General features: G+C 33.1%; 3 protein-coding genes across 3 annotated transcripts; 1 reads left to right on the forward strand and 2 right to left on the reverse strand.

Annotated features, from left to right (window-relative positions):
- Positions 1-5,758: 5,758 nt before the first annotated feature.
- On the reverse strand, positions 5,759-11,799 carry LOC106719747. The gene is made up of 4 exons (XM_014514187.2): positions 11,648-11,799; positions 8,850-9,023; positions 6,812-7,039; positions 5,759-5,926 (listed from the first exon to the last, which is right to left on the reverse strand). The coding sequence occupies exons 1-4, from the start codon at positions 11,720-11,722 to the stop codon at positions 5,759-5,761; spliced, it is 645 nt and encodes a 214-aa protein (XP_014369673.2). The 5' UTR covers positions 11,723-11,799.
- A 3,433-nt stretch (positions 11,800-15,232) lies between these two features.
- On the forward strand, positions 15,233-15,973 carry LOC106719748 (histidine-rich glycoprotein). The gene has a single exon (XM_014514189.2). The coding sequence runs from the start codon at positions 15,233-15,235 to the stop codon at positions 15,971-15,973; it is 741 nt and encodes a 246-aa protein (XP_014369675.2).
- A 2,921-nt stretch (positions 15,974-18,894) lies between these two features.
- Positions 18,895-19,479, reverse strand: LOC106719971. Its single transcript, XM_014514465.2, has 2 exons — positions 19,298-19,479; positions 18,895-19,074 (listed from the first exon to the last, which is right to left on the reverse strand). Exons 1-2 carry the CDS (start codon positions 19,466-19,468, stop codon positions 18,904-18,906), a joined length of 342 nt encoding a protein of 113 aa, XP_014369951.2. The 5' UTR covers positions 19,469-19,479; the 3' UTR covers positions 18,895-18,903.
- Positions 19,480-19,578: the final 99 nt, after the last annotated feature.

Here is a 19,578-nt window from a genome sequence, read left to right on the forward strand (position 1 = left end):
AGCTGTTTGTGAAACACGTATTTTACAACGACGTTTTTATATCGTTTTAATTAAAATTCATACGTATTAAAAATTCTGCGGTAATCTAATTTAAAACTGTTAAATATTTAATTTTAAAGATGTACTTATAGAAATCTTACTAATATTATAAATGCGAATGTTTGTTTGAAGGTATCTCTAGAACGGCTCAACGGATCTTGATGAAATTTGGCTTAGATGTAGATGTGTATGGAAGAACACATTTTTTTTTATTCAACGCGGACGGAGTTGCGGGCGACAAGTAGTAGTATATATATGTTGTATATAGTTTTGGGTTGTGTGAATCATATTTTAACGATCGTTCTTAGTTGGCACAAATTAAACTGGGTTAACTAAAATAGATGTACCTATACTTACATACCTGGTGAATGACAAAACGTGAAACTTGCAAAAACTTCAAAACATTTTTACAGATTGAAGATTTGGGTACGAGTTAATGTTTAATTCGGTCAACGCTAATCGAAAAAATCTCAATTCATATTATGTTACTTTAAAAAAATCTGGAGTAGGTATCCATTTTACGCAATACTGAATATCATTATGACATTGAATTTAAACTGAGTAAACAATATCAATAGACTTCTTACAGAAAAAAAATATTGCTTTATGTTGCCTATATTATTGTTTATCCTTGGCATTGAGACATCATTCGGCGGTCAGTCTCATGGTCTCATTTAAGTTGAGGCTAAGTTGTCCTCCACAATACTTAGAGGATACTCAATTGTTTAGCAACTATTCTTGTTAATGTTTTATAATGTGTAGTGTTATCAATTATAAAATTTAATACGTTAATGAATAACTTAACTTAGGCTATAATGGACGAAATAGCGCCATTTTAAACAAACGAAGTATTCAAAAATATTTTTATTTAAACTAAATCAACTATGATTTTATGTAATTTTTTTTTGTAAGATTAGCTTTTGGCCGCGTCTCCGTCCGCACAGATAAAAAAAACTTAATAAGTAGGTAGACTATGTGTTCTTCCAGACTATGTTCTACAACTGTGTCAAATTTTAGCAAAATCCGTTGAGTCTTTCCGGAGATACCTTCAAACAAACATCCATCCATCCATCTAAACATTCGCATTTATAATATTAGTAAGATTATATTTGAAAACATGGAAAAAAGTGATGGCAGATGAGATTTGTAACCGTTTTTCACTAATTCAGAATTTTATTTTTTACTTCCACTGTATGTTTTGTGCCGATGTAATATACCCTTTGACACTCTGGGAAAAAGGACGAATCGAATAAGACCTAGCTATTTAAAGTAGCTTCAGTAGTTCAGGTTCTAGGCTGTTACAATGAAATTTATATTCATACAAACCTACATACATGAAAACCTAGCCCACTGTAACCAACAGATTTTCATTCATACAAGCCTACATACATGAAAACTTAGGCCTCTGAAACCAACAGTAAATTGATCTGATAGATGATTCACAATCATTTATGACACCTTCCTTTTTTGTATTGTTATGTATCAAAATAATTATAAGCGACGTGTAACGTGGGCCGCATAAGGAACTCTATGAGATCGGTGAATGAACGACAACTTAACGCTAATACATGTTTTATAACTATTAACTGTACAGTAATGTTGACCATATCAATAATAATAATAATAAACTCATTTAATCCATTCAGAAAGCAAAATATTAATTAGAAAGTTAACAAAAAAAAGTAAAAAAAAAATAACAAACATGCTGAAAGGAGGGAAAAAACACAAAAACTATATAAAAAAATAATAAAAAAGCAACAGGCATGCACATATTAACAAGTATAAAAAAATCAAAGTTCAATTATATCGTGCGCTGTTTAATAACAAACAGACATTAACATCATAATTAAATCTTACTAATATTATAAATGCAAATGTTTGGATGGATGGATGTTCGTTTGAAGGTTTCCGGAACGGCTCGACGGATCTTGATATTTTGCACAGATGTAGAATATAGATTGAAAGAACACATAGGTTATTTATCAAGTTTTTTTTTAATTATGTGCGGACAGACTCGCGGGCGACAACTAGTTATAAATAAGTAGCCGTTACCCGCGACTTCGTTTACGGGAGTAAGTAAATAGCAATTGATAAGTGCCTCAGCTATTGCTTTTTCAGACTGTAATCAAAATGTACTTCAAATTTCATCCAGATATGTTCAGCTATTCGAGTTACGTTACAAACAACTATACATCTATCCATCAAAAAGCCGCAATTATTATGATAGTAAGAAGTAAGATAAACAACTTAAATTAATTAAATAGGACAAGGCCACGAAGTTCAAATATTTTTGAGTCTCATCTTTAAATATAAAAACGAATAGCAGTATAATATAAACTAATAAACTTCTGTAGGGATGTCCTCGTGTAAGCTCAAATGTCTATTACATCAGACGACCTTCGTTTGAATACAATCGTGTAGAGAAAGCTAACGGTACAGTCGGTGCACAAACATATTGCATCATTTTGCTGACGCTCCCACTAATATTAGGCTAAAGTAATGAAATTACTGATACAAAGAATTATTTTATTATGTTTCAATAATTTTTAACACACTGTTAGGAAACTCTGAGTCCAATGTGCACACGCGACACAAAATATTACGTGTCATGATTTTCTACAATATAGTCACAGGTCAATTTGTCCTATTTTGCGATTTTGAGTTATGAATTCCTGCCAGCATTAAGCGTCCCTTATCGAACGCATTGAATAATAATTTTATACACCCTAGAATGAAGGATTAAACCATGAGAATGGGGCGCTGCTCAATTTATTTTCGATTTGGCAATGAACTTGTTTAACTGTGCTTCGGTCTTGTCTCGTCACAAGAACAAACGTGTTACTGTTTTATCCATCACTATCTTTAATCATAGGTATCAGCATCTTTGTGTAGGTGTTTCAGCAGTGGAAATACACCTTTTTTTGTTCATCACTGAAACTAAAAAAAAAGTTGAAACTTAATTAATTGATCTTATCCAAAAAACTTGTTTACTTCAGAATCTTTAATTTGATTTGAACTTAATGGATGCTATTTTTAAATAAAAAACAAAGTAAAAGAAAAATGTTTTCTCTTTTTCTTTGTTTTTACGAAACGCCTAAGCTCTCAGACACTTGTTCCCCGAAGCGATAATCGCTCTTATTTTGCTATATAATTAATTGTACCTGGAAAAGTAATGTGTTAAAATAGAACAGAGGTTCGATCGGTAGCAAACCCTTAAATTAAAAAATCAAACTACACAACTAGACGTACCATAAATATGATGACTGATCTTTAATATGCTGCCATCAAAACTACGTAGTACAAAGTTTACATACACTTATCAGTTTTTAAGTAACTCTTTTAAAATAAAATTTACTGTAGAGCGTCGGTGGCTTAGGGGTTAAGCACTTGACTTGTAATCTGCAGGTCCTGGGTTCGATTCCCACCCCGAACCAATGTGTTTTTCGATTTACATATTTATGTACATTTATCTGACGTTCACATATGTATGCAACCCGCACATATGTGTTAATTCCCGGGAGAAATAGACGGCGGCAACGCGGCTCGCCATCCGTCACGTTCCGTCTCCAGAAATGGCGAAAAGTGGATTGCGGAGGTTCGTGTGGTCATACCAATTGGAGGTTCGTGATCTCTGCCTACCCCTCCGGGTTACAGGCGTGAGTTGTGTGTTTATTAATAAGGTTTTGATCATGAAAATGAGCAAAAGATTAAAATTACTAAAAAATTGTTCAAGTAATTAAATTTTACTCTTAATTTAATTAATTATTAGGGCGTTAATTTAAGTTTCCAGAGGGTTTAGCAAATTAAAAAAGAAGTTTTTTAGGTAGTTGCTATGAAATATTATACCATCCTTTCTTCCAGTGTTTTAACCCGCAAGTTAATTTTTTGTACATTCTTCTAAAGAGAGGCATAAGATGTGCACGAAGAGCCTAAATTGAACAGCTCCAACGGACGCGACTGTATGTACGTAGCGTACATAAGGTAGTAGTCAGATTTCAGGTTTAGCACTCACGAAATAAAATCATTTCATGAAATGGTGGCCAGATCAATGTATTAACCTAGTAATAAACTTTTGGTACCACTAACCATACCATGTTAATTTCGTAATATTAAATACTTAAAAAGCCCATACGTATAACATCATAATTCTTCCAACATAGCTCTAGCCGTGTATCCAGTGATCATTTTGTAAAATATAAGTGACAACTAGTACCGTATACATATCTTAAATCTTTGCAATTATATTTATTTCTTTAGCACACGAGTATTGTAGTGAATATCACATTGCGCGGAGCAATGTGATATGATCCGATGATCTTTAAAGATGATAACACGTCTTTATGTTACATACAATATATAAGTACTTATATAACTTACAGTTCAAAAGTCACCGCCATGTGACTCTTAAATGAGATACGAATGTTCTACTTCATAACAATCATAAATAGATCACGGATAAGCCACTCTTTACATATCCTATCGATTGAATACATTTAGTTTCACCTTCCGTCTTTGTTCTGAATCTTTTGTACGGAATACACGTGTAAGTTTTACCACATAAATATTTAGTGAACGTTTGCTGTTGATCGGACTGAATAGATTACCTGCAGACTTTTACTATAGGCTAATATATAGTCTAGCCTTAAATACATTTATCACATTCTGAAATATACCTTTTTGGTTGGTAACAAATATTTTACCTCGTACTTGTAATCTTTGACAGTCATCCTCAAACTTCTTATTAGTTCTCCGAGTTGAATTCATCATTTTGTAACGAGAGCTATAGTTATACGTCGAGCACGAGAATAAAAACGTGGATTTTACTTTGGATGAAATGTCGCAACATCAAATCGAAGGCAGAAATTACAAATTCTTAGTAAAGCAGTTGTTGCCGTAGAACTATGGTTTCCAACAACGCTTCTACTTATGAACTACGGATACCAAGAATTAGGGTTGAAGTATTTTGTTAAATCTAATGTCTCATTTCGATCTACCAATACTATTACATATCTTACTATTATTATAATGCGAACGTTTAGATGGATGGATGATTTTTTGAAGGTATTTCCGGAACGGCTCAACGGATGTTAATGTAATTTCGCACATATGTACCTATAGAATATGGTCTGGATGAACACATAGGCTACTTATTAAGTTTTCTTTTAATACCGCACGGACGGTGTCGCGGGCGACAGCTAGTAATGCCATAGATGTAGGTACATACTGCCAAGTAATATACAATACATACATTGACTTCTTAATTACGTTCTTGCCGGACAGCTGCTCAGCGAATGTTTTATTATCAGCCAATTGAAGATTTTGCTCTTAATTTTCTTGCTCTTAGTAATATTTGTAATGTGCACCAAGCAATAATCATTTAAATTAGCTAATTTATAAAAAAATACAAACTAGTTTAAGATTAAATAAAAAAATAATACAAGAATAAAGAAAATATATTTCTTTTAAAATATAAAAATTCTGCGAGACAAAGATATCGATTTCAACCCACCTTACAATTTTATTATAAGAAATTGTATCAGGCTTCATACAAAGGTTTCCAATTCAGCAAATAATTTGTAAGTCAAGTCTAGTAAAAGAAAGTAAACAGTAAATTATGTCCAATATCAAAATTATTAAGGAATCATTAAAACTGGCACACATTAAATTTCTTTAAATATTTAAATAATATTCTTGAAAAAGAAATACGATTAATGTGGAGTTATTTTTTACAACATCCCGCACGCTTCCTCTTCTTCCTGGGCGCGGGCACTCTACAAGTCCTGCATGGTACGCAGTACGGTATATCATCGTCTTCGCATTGTATCTGCTTACAGGCGTGTGTAGCCGGCTTTAGTTTCGCGGGAGCTCTAGGAGTTATCAATTCGACCTGATACACAAATAATAAATATGACTCAAACCATATATATTTTCCTCACAATGATATTTCATTACCTTTGGTAAATTCAACTTTTATTGTGTGTTTATTGTGCGATATTTTCTCCATCTAAAGATTCATACGAAGTGGCATATAAAGAGTTATAACGCTTGTTTCTGTCTTAGAAATATTTTCATATATCTTAATTATATTTTATGGGTCCGTTATCAATTGTGAGTGCAACTACAATGATTTGAATAATTACAAGTTTCTGAAACTACTCAAGATTAATATAAATTATATACAACAAGAGAGTTGTAGATATTTTAGTTAGGAGGGCTTTACAGATTTACAAGTGGCGACTGGCAGCCCAAATGAACGCAGAATCTGCGCGTAGTGACCTTGACCTCTTTTTGAGACGTTATGTGAAACATTATGAATTTTAAGTTACATTAATTTTTAAACCTTGCTAACTGAACTCTAAATCTGTGATTGTATGGTTTAAGATAATTTTCAAATGGCCGGATTCGAACACACGACCAAGTGATGGCATATCTGTACCATTAGCCACTAGACTATTGGCGCTTATTGCCATCGCTGTACTTAAAAGTTTGCACATGGCAATAATTGCTAATATTTGATACCTTTATAATTAATTTATTATTAATATCGTTGTGCGAACCTGGAATTTTTTGTTTGGCCACCACGTCAAATAAAAAATTAATTAGAGGGGCCGAAAAGTCTATGACTACCTTTATAATATACTAGACGAATGACATTAATCGATGAAAAATAAATATGAAACTTTTTAATAAGTAATGGCATCCCACGGTCCAATTTTAGGACTATTTAATAATCTATGAACGAATATTTCGAAGTAAATATAGTTACTTGTACCTCTATATTTCCAGTTCGGTTGGGTTCATCTGTTTGTTTGCCGATCTGCAGGATGAAAACATCTTTGTCTGGATGGAGTACCTTCTGTGCTTGCACACCTTTGGGAGCGTCTTTGGGTGTCACGTTACATACATTGCAAAGGGTGTCGTGTTTTTCCGCGGTGCTGTATACTACCTCTGAATTCATCGCAGTGCGGTGAGTGAGCGACTCACAGATGTCATCAGGGACCTGTAAAAAGATTTATATCAGCTAAGTATTTAACATAAGCAAGACGCCTCGGTTTTTGTTGTTGAAGAAATTGTTTTCGTTTTTATGAGTATAATTAGTTACCAGCTGTGACTCCGTCCGTGCAGATTTGAAATTAAAAAAAATGTTTATTCGCCAATATGTTCTTCTTGACTATGTTCTACATCTATGGAAAATTTCAGCGAGATCCGTTAAAGCATTCAGGAGATAACAACAGACAGTCCATCCATACATGTAAACTTTCACATTTATACTATACTAGCTTTTACCCGCGACTCCGTCCGCGCGGAATAAAAAATAGAAAACGGGGTAAAAATTATCCTATGTCCGTTTCCTGGTTCTAAGCTACCTGCCCACCAATTTTCAGTCAAATAGATTCAGCCGTTCTTGAGTTATAAATAGTGTAACTAACATGACTTTCTTTTATATATATAGATATAGATAAAAAAAATCGTATAGTAATAGTATATTGAGAGGGTTTGAATAGAAGTAAAGATTTTCTTTATATATTTGTGACTAAACATCGTCTTCAAATGAAAATGTGTAATTTGAGATGGCCGTAAGTGCTGTTAAGGTAAGGCTTTCAATCAACCGTCTATACTATAAATTTATATAGAGCTCTCGAATATATTCTGTTAGATTTCTATTAAGGTATAGATCTTAAGATTTTATAAAAGTACCTAAAAGAAATTAATTAATTTCTTTTGATTTTATAATATCTTATTCTTCAATAAAAATGTAAAGGGATTTTCTACCTACTCTCAAATTCAATAGGCTACTTAAAAGAAATCTATTTCTAATGTACCGAAAATTTTATTGATAAAATAAAATCTTTCTTAACAGACACTTGTAGGGTGTTGGTATCTTTTAACAATGTTGGTTAAAATATTTTTTAATTTATTAAATAATATCTGTGAATCAAAGAAAATACCTTGACTAGTAGCCTAAGTGTTCTTCAAGACGTTCTGTATCTATGCAATATTTCATCAAGATACGTTATGTCGATCTGGAGATACCTTCTGACATCTATACATCCAAACTTTCGCATTTGCATTGTAATATTAGTAAGATCACCGATCAGTCGTTGGTCTTTTAGCAAGATAAATTTTTTTTTGTTCCGCGCCATTTTTTTTATTCCGCGCGGACGAAGTCGCGGGTAAAAGCTAGTATATATAAATAAAAAAGTTCCTATGTCCGTCTCCTAGTTCTAAGCTATCAGTTCGACCGATCTTGAGTTATAAATAGTGTAACTAACACGACTTTCTTTTACATATATAGATTTTTATCTTAGATATTAGACTACTCGGTACTGCTAGCACAAATGTATTAAAAATACAATTTTATTCTGATTTTGATTGTAATCTTATGATTTCGGATAGGCCTGCTTGAGCCTTACCTAGCAGTTTAACAAGACATAATATTAGATTTAATAGTAATCGATAATTATCATAATTTAGTTAAGACAGACGACATTAAAAGTAACAACAACGTAGCTTATACACGTAAATACTCTACTTTCTACGCACTCTCCGCGCGCCCTTAGGGAGATTTCAGGACTTTTTTACCACGTCTTGGTAAGGTGGGCCCCCCTTGGGCCCTGTGGCGCCCCTTTCTGTCCAGCACTCTGGGCGGCCACCCAACCGTGCCCTACCTTAACGCTGGAACTGCGTAGGTGTATGAATATGGATATGCGAGAAAGCTGTGCTAGGACAGCGGCAAATCTAAGTTCGTAATCTGCGCGTACCCCTCAAGGTTACGGGTGCGAGTTGTTTTTGTAATTGTTATCATATACCTGAATGTTAAACAAATTGGCTGCTCGACCATCGCCCACTGACTGTCCTGGCAATCCACACGTCTCGGAGCAGACCGATTGGTCATCTTCACATGTGCAGTGCTGTTGCAGCTTCAGCTGAGATGATGTTAGTTTCGGAGGTTTCGATGTACTTTTAGGTACTCTTATTTTTACCTGAAACATAAATTAGATGGTGCTGAAATTTTAAACCATGCAGATGTGTATGATTATTTGAAGGAATGACAAATATCACGAAACGCTATTGTTTTTAAATTTATTATGAGTTTAACGAAGGAAAACAATTTTTCTTTTTATGAGACGAATTTATTATGAGTTTTCGAATGATTAGGTGTACAAACTACCGATCCCGCGGTCTGTCGGTAGCTTGAACGTCGGGATTCGAACCCTCGGTAGGGACGATCAACTACGGTATGTCGAATTTTATCGTGAATAATATCTTAAAGCCTTCCAGCTTAATTAGAATTGTTTTATTATTTGTTATTTAACTTTATTAAGGTAATTGCAATTGAAGTCCATGCAAAATTATTGAGCTCGTTTGATAATTAAGAGTCTATTTTCAATTGCGGCTAACCAAGACGGTTTGGAATGGTTTGGAAGTAGAATTGGCAACTACAAGCAAATAGAGTGTTTTTATTATTTGAGATAAATTATCTAATATAATATATATAAAGACATAAGTATAAAAAATGAAGTAGAACACTCAACTATGTTTTTAAAATAATATTTATCACAACATTTCACATGTTTTATCAAGTTTTTAATTTTCACATCTGTAATCAACTTTACCAAATTTTCAGCGGGAAAAATCGATTGCGTGGGATGAGCGATCGCTAGATACGAGCAATTTATTTTATTTTCATAGATTGTATTTCAAAGACCCGTATCATTAGAAGGAATAACGTAACCTTGAATAGCATAAAAGATCAGGATGATTGGTAGATCAAATAATTGTATCACATGTTGGGGTACACGTGCCCGTTTGATGAAATAAGTAGGGGCACAAAAAATGATGCGCCGATAGCATGTTGGTTAAAGGTGCAGGGAAACAAGAGATTTTGTTTTGGAATCCACCATTCGAATTTGGTCATAAACTATATCGCTGCAAAAGCTTAAACTTATTTGCAATCACGCAAAATCACGTGATTTTTTTAAATATAAATTGATGTTTCAAAATAACTATTATTTACTTTAAATAAAGATTGGATAAAAATAAAATAAAAATGTGCAAAATTAAATATCCTGACAGACATTTAAGGTTGTTCAGGTTGTTATATCCACGTGATTTCTCATTATATCCCCCACTCCTCCCCTTGTGATATTTGGTGACTTTTCCGAACCCCTCCTCTCTTTCGTGTCTCACGTGTTTAACGAACGATCTCAAATATGAATTTCGCCACATCGGATTCGAATTCGGGACTTTAGGTCGAGAAGTCCTATAAATTAAACTATAGAAAAGTTATTTCACAAGTTACAATCAGTTATTGCTTATGATTAGATGTGGTAATGAATACATTATAAAAGTTACAACCTTATGAATAAATAGTGAGTGTCCACCCAAGAATCTGGAATATTTTATAAATTTCAGATTTCACGAATTTCCCAAGTAATTTTCCAAGTTAAAATCGAGTGGGCGCAAGGTAAAGAAATAGGGTAAGAAATTGCGACAACATTTCTATTGTTAGAAAGGGTGAACCTGCGTACTGGTTCGCTCGTATTATATGCTCGCCTCCCTTGGCGGACGCAGTATAACGTTTTAATTATGTGATAACGGTCTTGTGCTACAAGTGTCTGGGGGTGCTAGTCGTCTGGTACTTTTCTTGCTTCGTGACTGATGGCAGCGTTTAGGCGCTGAAGATTGTTTGGAACTGTAGTACAATGTAAGTATTCTATATTATAAAAATATTTCAATTAATTTTCGGAATGTTTATTTTTAATATGTAATAAAAAAAAACTTTTGTTGCATTTTAACATGCAACAAAAATTATTTTCCAGTGCCTGCCAAAATAATTTAGCAAATCATTGTTTTAAAGATTATGCTATCGTTTTTCAAAAAATAAAAACTGTTTAGGTTCTAGAGTCTGAAGTTTATAAATTGTTCGAACTAGTATACTTGTGAGGTATCGGGTATTTTAGCTTAGTAAACGAATAATGATTTGTGATAATTCCATCCAATATAACTGTGTTTCTTACTCGTATTTAGTAAATACAGTCTATATTTTAATTCATAATAAATTACTAAACTTTTAATCCCATAGAGTAGTATAAAGATGGTTAAAGATTTAGACTCAGCTTCTTGGCTATACGTCATTCCCTTTAAATAATACTAAATATGTTTTTATATAATTAATTTCCCTTGAAACTATCTTTTTTTTTATTTTTGACTAACCTACGAATAATTTTTGCTTTATTGGTATGTAGAATACTAATCCATGATATTAATAAATGTAACGATAGTAAAAGATAGTGCTATTTTGCTATGTCAATGCCGAGTAACTTTAATATTAGTGCGTAGTGTTATATTTATTAATTAGTTCCATACTTTTCATTAGTACTTTTTAGATCGGATATGTACTAATAATATTTGATATTGTTTAACTCAAAGAACGCTTGGAATATGGTAGCGTCGTGTGTTGGCGGAACTAATAATTAATTTTGGAAATAGAAATTAATGCCTCTTTACTTGAGATTTTTTTTTCTCTTAGTTTTTTAAAAAAGTAAAGTAGGTACGCTGTTTTCAATTGTACGAATAAGTTAATGAAATAAATTTTTAAAAGTACCTCATTTCCGTTGAATATAGCACCAATTTCTTCGTAAGGTTTTCGAATTTTTTTAGCTTCTTTCGGTTTTTCCATTCCGGACGCAATTCTCTGAATAAGTATTAGTAGGATAATTGTACATATAATTTTAATAAAATGATAAACGATACTGTAATTTTACAACGGAATGTTTTTGATTACTTTGACATTAAATTTACAGAATAAATATCAAAATATACATGCTTTTTTCTCATATTTTTTATTCTTTCAAGTTAAGTTTGACAATCAAACAGCTTCACGACAACTTGTTGTTTCGATATGTTTTATGCAATAAATAAGAAACGTTTTTTATATCCATTCTCGAAATTACAAATGTATTAAAGTACTCGTATAGGTTTTAACTCTGGGTTACTTCGGTATGGCAATAGTTATTTTATTTTATACATAATCACATAAAATAATATGTTATATCCACCCGTGAATTAGTTGGACCAAAATACATCGGCATCCCACTCATTCTATGAAAAAGAAAAGATAATATTAAATAACTAGCTTTTACCCGCGACTCCGTCCGCGCGGAATAAAAAAAAAAAAAGAAAACGGGGTAAAAATTATCCTATGTCCTATTCCTGGTTCTAAGCTACCTGCGCACCAATTTTCAGTCAAATCGATTCAGCGGTTCTTGAGTTATAAATAGTGTAACTAACACGACTTTCTTTTATATATATAGATTAGCAATGTTAACGGAAATCCACGCTTTGATCAACGTTGCTGGGTCCAAAGAATTTCGGAAGCTGCCTCTAGACTTTCTAAGAAAAATACGGAGTTATAAATATTTGTGATGCTGACATTTCAAATTAATCATACAATGTAATGCCGTCTTATTTGTTTCAATTGGGATGAAAAAATGGCTACGCGAGAAAAACCTTAAAGGTCGACTGTCTGAATCGATTCTATTAATACTTAATGTGCAATTTCGCAGTGCAGAAACACAATTGTAAAATAAAACTCTTAGAAGTATAGAATTTATGTTCAAACTAGCTGTCACCTGCAACTCTGTCACAAGTTCAGATACGTCACAAGATCACCGTTGAGCCGTTCCGGAGATACGTTCAAACTAACTTCCATCCATCCATCCAAATATTCGCTTTTATAATATTAGTACGATTTATAAAGTAAAATAGTTATACATTTGAGGTGTTTTGAAATCATAACTATTTGAATACTTAGTAGATTTCTTCTGACTCAGTGTTTTTGTACTAGTCTTATGCCTTAAAAAGTAGAATGTACAGGACAGACATAAATAGATATTAAATTAGCGCGTACCAACTTCCTAGTCTACTTGAACCGACCTTTTAATAAAAATATCATGTTCTTGTTGTACAGTCAGCTTCATAAATATAGTGGCAGTCAAGATATCCAAATATATAGGAACACCTAAAGTGATCAATTATATAAGTACAACCAAAGTTATCAAATTAATTGAAGCATCCACTCTGCTCAAAAACACCGGAGCGTTCACATCTTCATATATATGAGTACATTCAAACTGCCCATAATTATAGTAACAGACATAGCGTCAATAGTAACGAAGCATCGAAAGTATGCAAAAATATCGTAACATTTGACAAAATTGAACTCTATCTCTATTTACTTAAGATACACTTTGAAATATACTACTTCTGTTAAATTCATTTGACGCTTTGTATCAACATAATAGGTTGTCCAATAAGTTCGTTCCGATTTTCAATAGGTATCTTAGAATAGACCCGAATATATTACAATTATTGAAAACATATGACATGTTTACATAACACATGCATACTGAAAAACTTAACTTCAGCCATATTTTGACAAATGGTAGGACACGATTCGTTCTTTTCTATCAGTTTTATAAAAACTGATTGACTTAATTTTTGCCGAAATACATAAGACGTTTTGCTATAAAATCGAACAAATATAATTTAAAAGACGTATGCCAAAACTTAAGGGCCTTTAAAATTTCCATTAAAAATGGGCACGAACTTATCGGACAACCCAACATTTTTCTTCTTATTTAACGTTTAAAATTTATAAATTGACGATACATGACAGATACCTAATCTACCTATCTATATATATAAAAGAAAGTCGTGTTAGTTACACTGTTTATAACTCAAGTTCGGTCGAACTGATTTAGCTGAAAATTGATGAGGAGGTAGCTTAGAACTAGGAGACCGGACATAGGAACTTTTTATCTTGTGAGCATTTTTTTTATTCCGCGCGGACGAAGTCGCGGGTAAAAGCTAGTAAGTAATATCAAATTTTATTCTGTCACAATATGTGCTAGTTTCAGTGTTTTACTATTTTCGCCGCAGTACGTAAGTTTAATGGTTCGAATCCCAGACTTACAAGGTTTTTATTTTTCAATATTATCAATATATGTATAGAGCTTGATTTATTTTTAATGAAAAGGAAAAATCTAGTAATTTACTTAGAATATGTTTTTTACTTAACAAAAACAATTTTAAATTTTTATTTTTGGGGTATTAAATATTTAAATAAAATTAATAACGATTAGGTTCGGCCATCTATACAACTTCTGTTAAATTAATTGACAATTTGTATCAAAATATTTTTCTCTTCCTATTAGGTATCTTCAGTCCGGTTGCAGTAGAATTTTCCAAGCATAGATTTATTACACGTATTCGATGTCGCCAGTGACAGTCCGCGCGGAATTTAATGACGAAACTTACAATAATAAACGTGAACAATAAAAAAACATGCTAATGACGTCTCGGTTAAAAAAAGGGACAAGGAATATTGTGGTTCCTTAATTTTTAAAGATGTCGAATAGTAACCAATAATTGTTGCGATAAAGTTCAATTTTATATAACGCTTTGATAATAAAATTAAAAACCTTAAAAATGTAAAAATAACTTTGGGATTCGAATCGCCAAAACTGCGTATTACAGCGAGCAGTTAAGCCGTAAGGCCAAACTGGCATATATGGTGACAAATTAAAATTTGATATTGCTTATCTATCTCGTACCTATCTGTCATGCGGGACGTAAACTTGAAGTAAATAGGAAAAAAATGTTTTGATATAAAATGTCAAATGAATTTAACAGAAGTAGTATATTTCAAAGTGTATCTTAAGTAAATAGAGATAGAGTTCAATTTTGTCTAATGTTACGATATTTTTGCATACTTTCGATGCTTCGTTACTATTGAGGCTATGTCTGTTACTATAATTATGGGCAGTTTGAATGTACTCATATATATGAAGATGTGAACGCTCCGGTGTTTTTGAGCAGAGTGGATGCTTCAATTAATTTGATAACTTTGGTTGTACTTATATAATTGATCACTTTAGGTGTTCCTATATATTTGGATATCTTGACTGCCACTATATTTATGAAGCTGACTGTACCCGATGGTGCAACGGTTAAAATCTATTGACGTTACATTCGCCGTGACGCGACGCGATGTCCTTGTCCTTGTCCGCCAATTTCACTGGCTGCAATCAGCTACAATGTAAGGTATAAAGTGGCATCAAAATCCGATTTACAATCAGTGCAGATTTATTATCAAAACATCAACCATCAAGGCTTACAAGACGACAAGATGAGAATTCAGATCGGGCTTACCCTACTGGGGTGCTTACTAGCTGTCTGTTCAGGATATGAATCTGATCAGCAAGAAGGTGACCTAGCCGTAGCGGCGACAGGGCACAAGCGTGGACATCATTACGAGGAAGGCAGTGGCAAGGAACACCACGGCCATCATCATCATGAACATGGCCATAAGGAAACTAAGGGACATAAAGGACATCACCATCACCAAAAAGGCGAGCATGGTGATCATCACAAGCATCATCATGCGGGACATCATCACGAACATGGAGATGGGCATAAAAAGCACTGGGATGAAGACAAACATGACGGTCATCACCATGAGCACGGACATTATCATAAGGGAGGCAAGCATCATCACAAGAAACATCACGACAAAGGCGAAGAAATCAAAGGATATCATAAAAAATATCATAAGGACGAATTCCACAAGGACCATCACTTTTACGACGACCATCATAAGGAGGGCAAGCATCACAAGCACGGACATCATCACGGACACCACGACGAACATGGAGGTCATCACAAGAAAGGTGGCCATCATCATTCCGGCCATCACGAGCACCACCACGGTAAGGGTGGACATCATGACAAGCACCATAATGACGAAGATCACAAAGGCCATAAGGGACACTCCGGGTACGAGGAACACGATCATTATCAGGACGACCACGGCAAGAAGGGTGGACACGAGGACCACAAGCACTGGGGATTCCATCACGGAAAGCACTGATTTAGTTAATTGTAAGATAATTGTTGTTATATTGTTGTTACACTTTAAATAGTTGCGCTTTGTTTTACAAAAAAATTGATATATTTATTGACACAGTAGTTCTCATCAGTACCTATATAATTACATAAGTTTCCGCCGTAACTTGTAAGGGAAATATATAATCAAGTTAAACATATTTTTCCTCGAAGAAAGTGGAAAAAATAATGTTCTCAGGTACTTAGACTGTAAAATATGTAGCCGAGTCAACTAAATTAAAAAATGAACGAGACCGTTTAAAGAGTTGTCATATCTTTTTAACATACTCGTAGAAACATTATTGAAAAATCTGCAGCAACATCATTGCGTATTGGCAACCTAACAAATCCATTGTTATCTCATTTTCCAAGGTTTTAAACATTCATGATCGAATTTATATCTTATTCAAATGTTCGCGAAAATGTTTAGTTAGTTGTAAGTACAGGTAAAAAATAGCTTGCTGCGAAAGATTGATGAAAGATTGATAAAAAATATTTTTTGAAAATTGCTTTTACTATAACGTTGAAATATAAAAAATATTTTCAATTTTTTTTCTATAATTTTTCTTTTTTTTTTTAATTTTATATAAAAAATTTCTAAGGAGGGGACCGAAGTTTTTTTTCGTATCTATTTCACTTTCTTTTTACTTCATATTAGTGCTTTTTCTTAGTACGTTTGATAAAGCTGAGCGATTGAGAAGTTTAATATTACTTTTAATGTTTTTTGGTGTTATGCATTCTACCCCCAATTTGGTAAAATGCATAACACCAAAAAACGCTTAATGTTTAAGCTAAAACATTATTTATGTACGCAAGATGGTCACTTTAGCGCTAGTGACAAACCACTGCGGTTTATATAGCGTTAATTAATTGTAGTATTTTTATTGTAAAATTGTATTTTGGTAATAAAATAAAAAAATAAAAAAAACTTATTTTTTATGCTGTTACGGCTAAGCGCATAATGCGATCTGCCTCAAGTCCGCTGAAATTAAAGATCTCTCTGGAAATGTATGTCTCCGCGAGTGCATTGGAATTATGCCGATGTCGATAATATTTTGTAACTGCGGAATTTGGTAAGCGCTTTTTTGTGCCTACTTAAATACATCACTTGTATAAGGACATTATCAGACCGTTTCTCTTACCATGTATATCGGTGTTTACCATTGGTCCATCGGGTAACACCCTGTGTTTTCACTTCTGGTACGCCTGTAAAAAACATACTGTTGCCTCTATTTTTTAAACAAGAGATCATATTTTGTATGACGAATTGTTTAGGCAATTGAAAACTATAGTTTATGCGGAGCGATGTAATAGGTAGCTGTAACACTGCAGTCTCATGTAAATGTATATCGCTTTACCTGAAGTGCGCAATCCGGTTGCATATCAAATCGACTTTTTATTCAACACGTTTTTCTCAATAAATAAACCATGACCTACGGCAATGTTTGCTTTTAATTTTCAGTTTTAGTGAAGTAACCTTTAATTCAAACAACTGTTACTGCGTATTTACAAAATATAAGAGTAAAGAAAGGAAATTCAATCAAGTTTATTCGGTAATTTACCGATTCAAATTACAAATATATAATACTCCTTTTTACCTATCTTATAATCAAAAATAAAAATATCCTTTGATTGAATTATGGTTGAATTTTGACTAATGTGCGACCATTAGTTAGACTAAATACCAAAAACTCACTTTCATAAGTGTCTTATGTCTTACCTTTTTAACTAAGAAACTATCGCGTACCTCAACGTACCAAAACACATCGCAAAAGTTTTATAATTATCTGCTAAATACATTAGAAGTTACAGAACTTTTTCACTTTTATATCAATAAATCGAACGAGATTGTATTCGGTCCCATCCCTTTGTTTTTCCCGTCGGGACCCGGGAACATTATTGAACATTTATTCTCTTATTGCGACGTTTCATTGTCAGGTCAAGGTGCCCTTGCCTATGCACGTCGCATTATAACTCAGGTGATGTCTGCTTCCAATACACAAATTTATTCGGGAATAACAAGTGTGAAAAAATTATAACATTTCAGGTAGACGAGTTACTTTTTGTACGAGTATCTAAACGACGTAGCAATTCCTTTTAGTTTAGTACTTACGCAATTTATTATAGTTTCAAATTGTTTCTTAATTTTATAGAAATCTCAGAAAATATATTGATTACTTTAAACTCTAACATTAACAAAGAAATTGCATTTCATTTTATATAGAGAATATTCTTGTGTCCGCTCCACTGTGCATGTGTCTCTACATAATTAATTTGACAAGAGCTTTCTTCTAACGTGAGATAAACATTCATAATATATGCAGATGACTACATGCAAAAGTTATTGATTCAAAGTTTATTCATTCGTGTAATATCGTAGGTGCTAATGCGCGTCATAAACATCAAATAGATGGTCAGAAAAGATGTTTACAGTATCATAAATGACTGAAACAACTTACTTTTCTTATTGTTACTGTCCATTCTAAATAAGCTCGAGGGTTATGCTAAGTGCTGTAAGATATGATTCACGACGACAGTCAGATGCTGGGCTAGCACCATTGTTAATACAACTAATTACAGATGGTATATTTTGAAAGAGTGTTTAATTTTGTTTTGGTATATATATTCTCTCAGTTTTTTGTGGATTTTCTTTATTCTAGTTATAAGTGAAATAAATTATAATCGATAGCCATACGTATTATGATGTCTGGATCTGTTTAATTTTCTCCTTTCAACGTTTAAGTTGTGATTATGACACGTATTGAAATTATGACATTTTTGATTTTTGGATGTTTTATCTTTTCTATATTGTTTGTCTGATTTATGAAATAAATTTGTACTTAATTCTCTAAACCCAATAAGTATTTTATATGATAAGCGTCAATAGTTTCAAATGTACTTTCCTATGGTTAGATTTTATTTCTTTCGCTTGTTTGTTTTCATACAACCACATGGTTCGCACTCAGGGTCACACTGAGTTTCTCGCGTCTCTATTCGGCAGGGCGCTTTTTTTTGAGGACCTTTAGGGGTCACTAATTCAAGTTCCAATTTACAACGGCGGTCTCCGTTTGCTCCAACTTTAGCTACCTAGAAATATATGTATGTTTATTGGATTTACAGGATTATTTTCAATTTTATTTAAGTATCGGCGCATTGTTTAGATGAGTTATTGCGCCGTTATAGTAAAGATTTAATAAAGAAAGATAAAACAGCTGTTTCTTAACGTTTAAAAGAATTATGTGCTTAAGGCTCCATAGAAGATCAAATGGGTTAATATAAAAAAGTTAAATTTATAAAACGTTTTGTGGACCTTCAAAACAAAAACATCCTTTCTGGGATGTAGTACAGCTTGTGCCTGCCCCGGAGAAGGCACATTCACTGGTACCAAGTCACATAACCAAGGGCAAGGTTTTCTTTCAAACTTGATCTTTCCCTTCATTTGAGTCCCCTTCGAATCCTTTTGTTCAATTTTGCCTGCCATTAATGCTTATATTTAAAATACTGACGATTTAGAAAATTTATTATAAAACACAGTTGTCAAATCATTAAGCAAAGGAAACCATCGAACCAATAAATGGAACATTATTGCTC

The sequence above is a fragment of the Papilio machaon genome, chromosome Z (genome assembly GCF_912999745.1).
Source record: "Papilio machaon chromosome Z, ilPapMach1.1, whole genome shotgun sequence".
In the NCBI taxonomy this organism is placed as follows: domain Eukaryota; kingdom Metazoa; phylum Arthropoda; class Insecta; order Lepidoptera; family Papilionidae; genus Papilio; species Papilio machaon.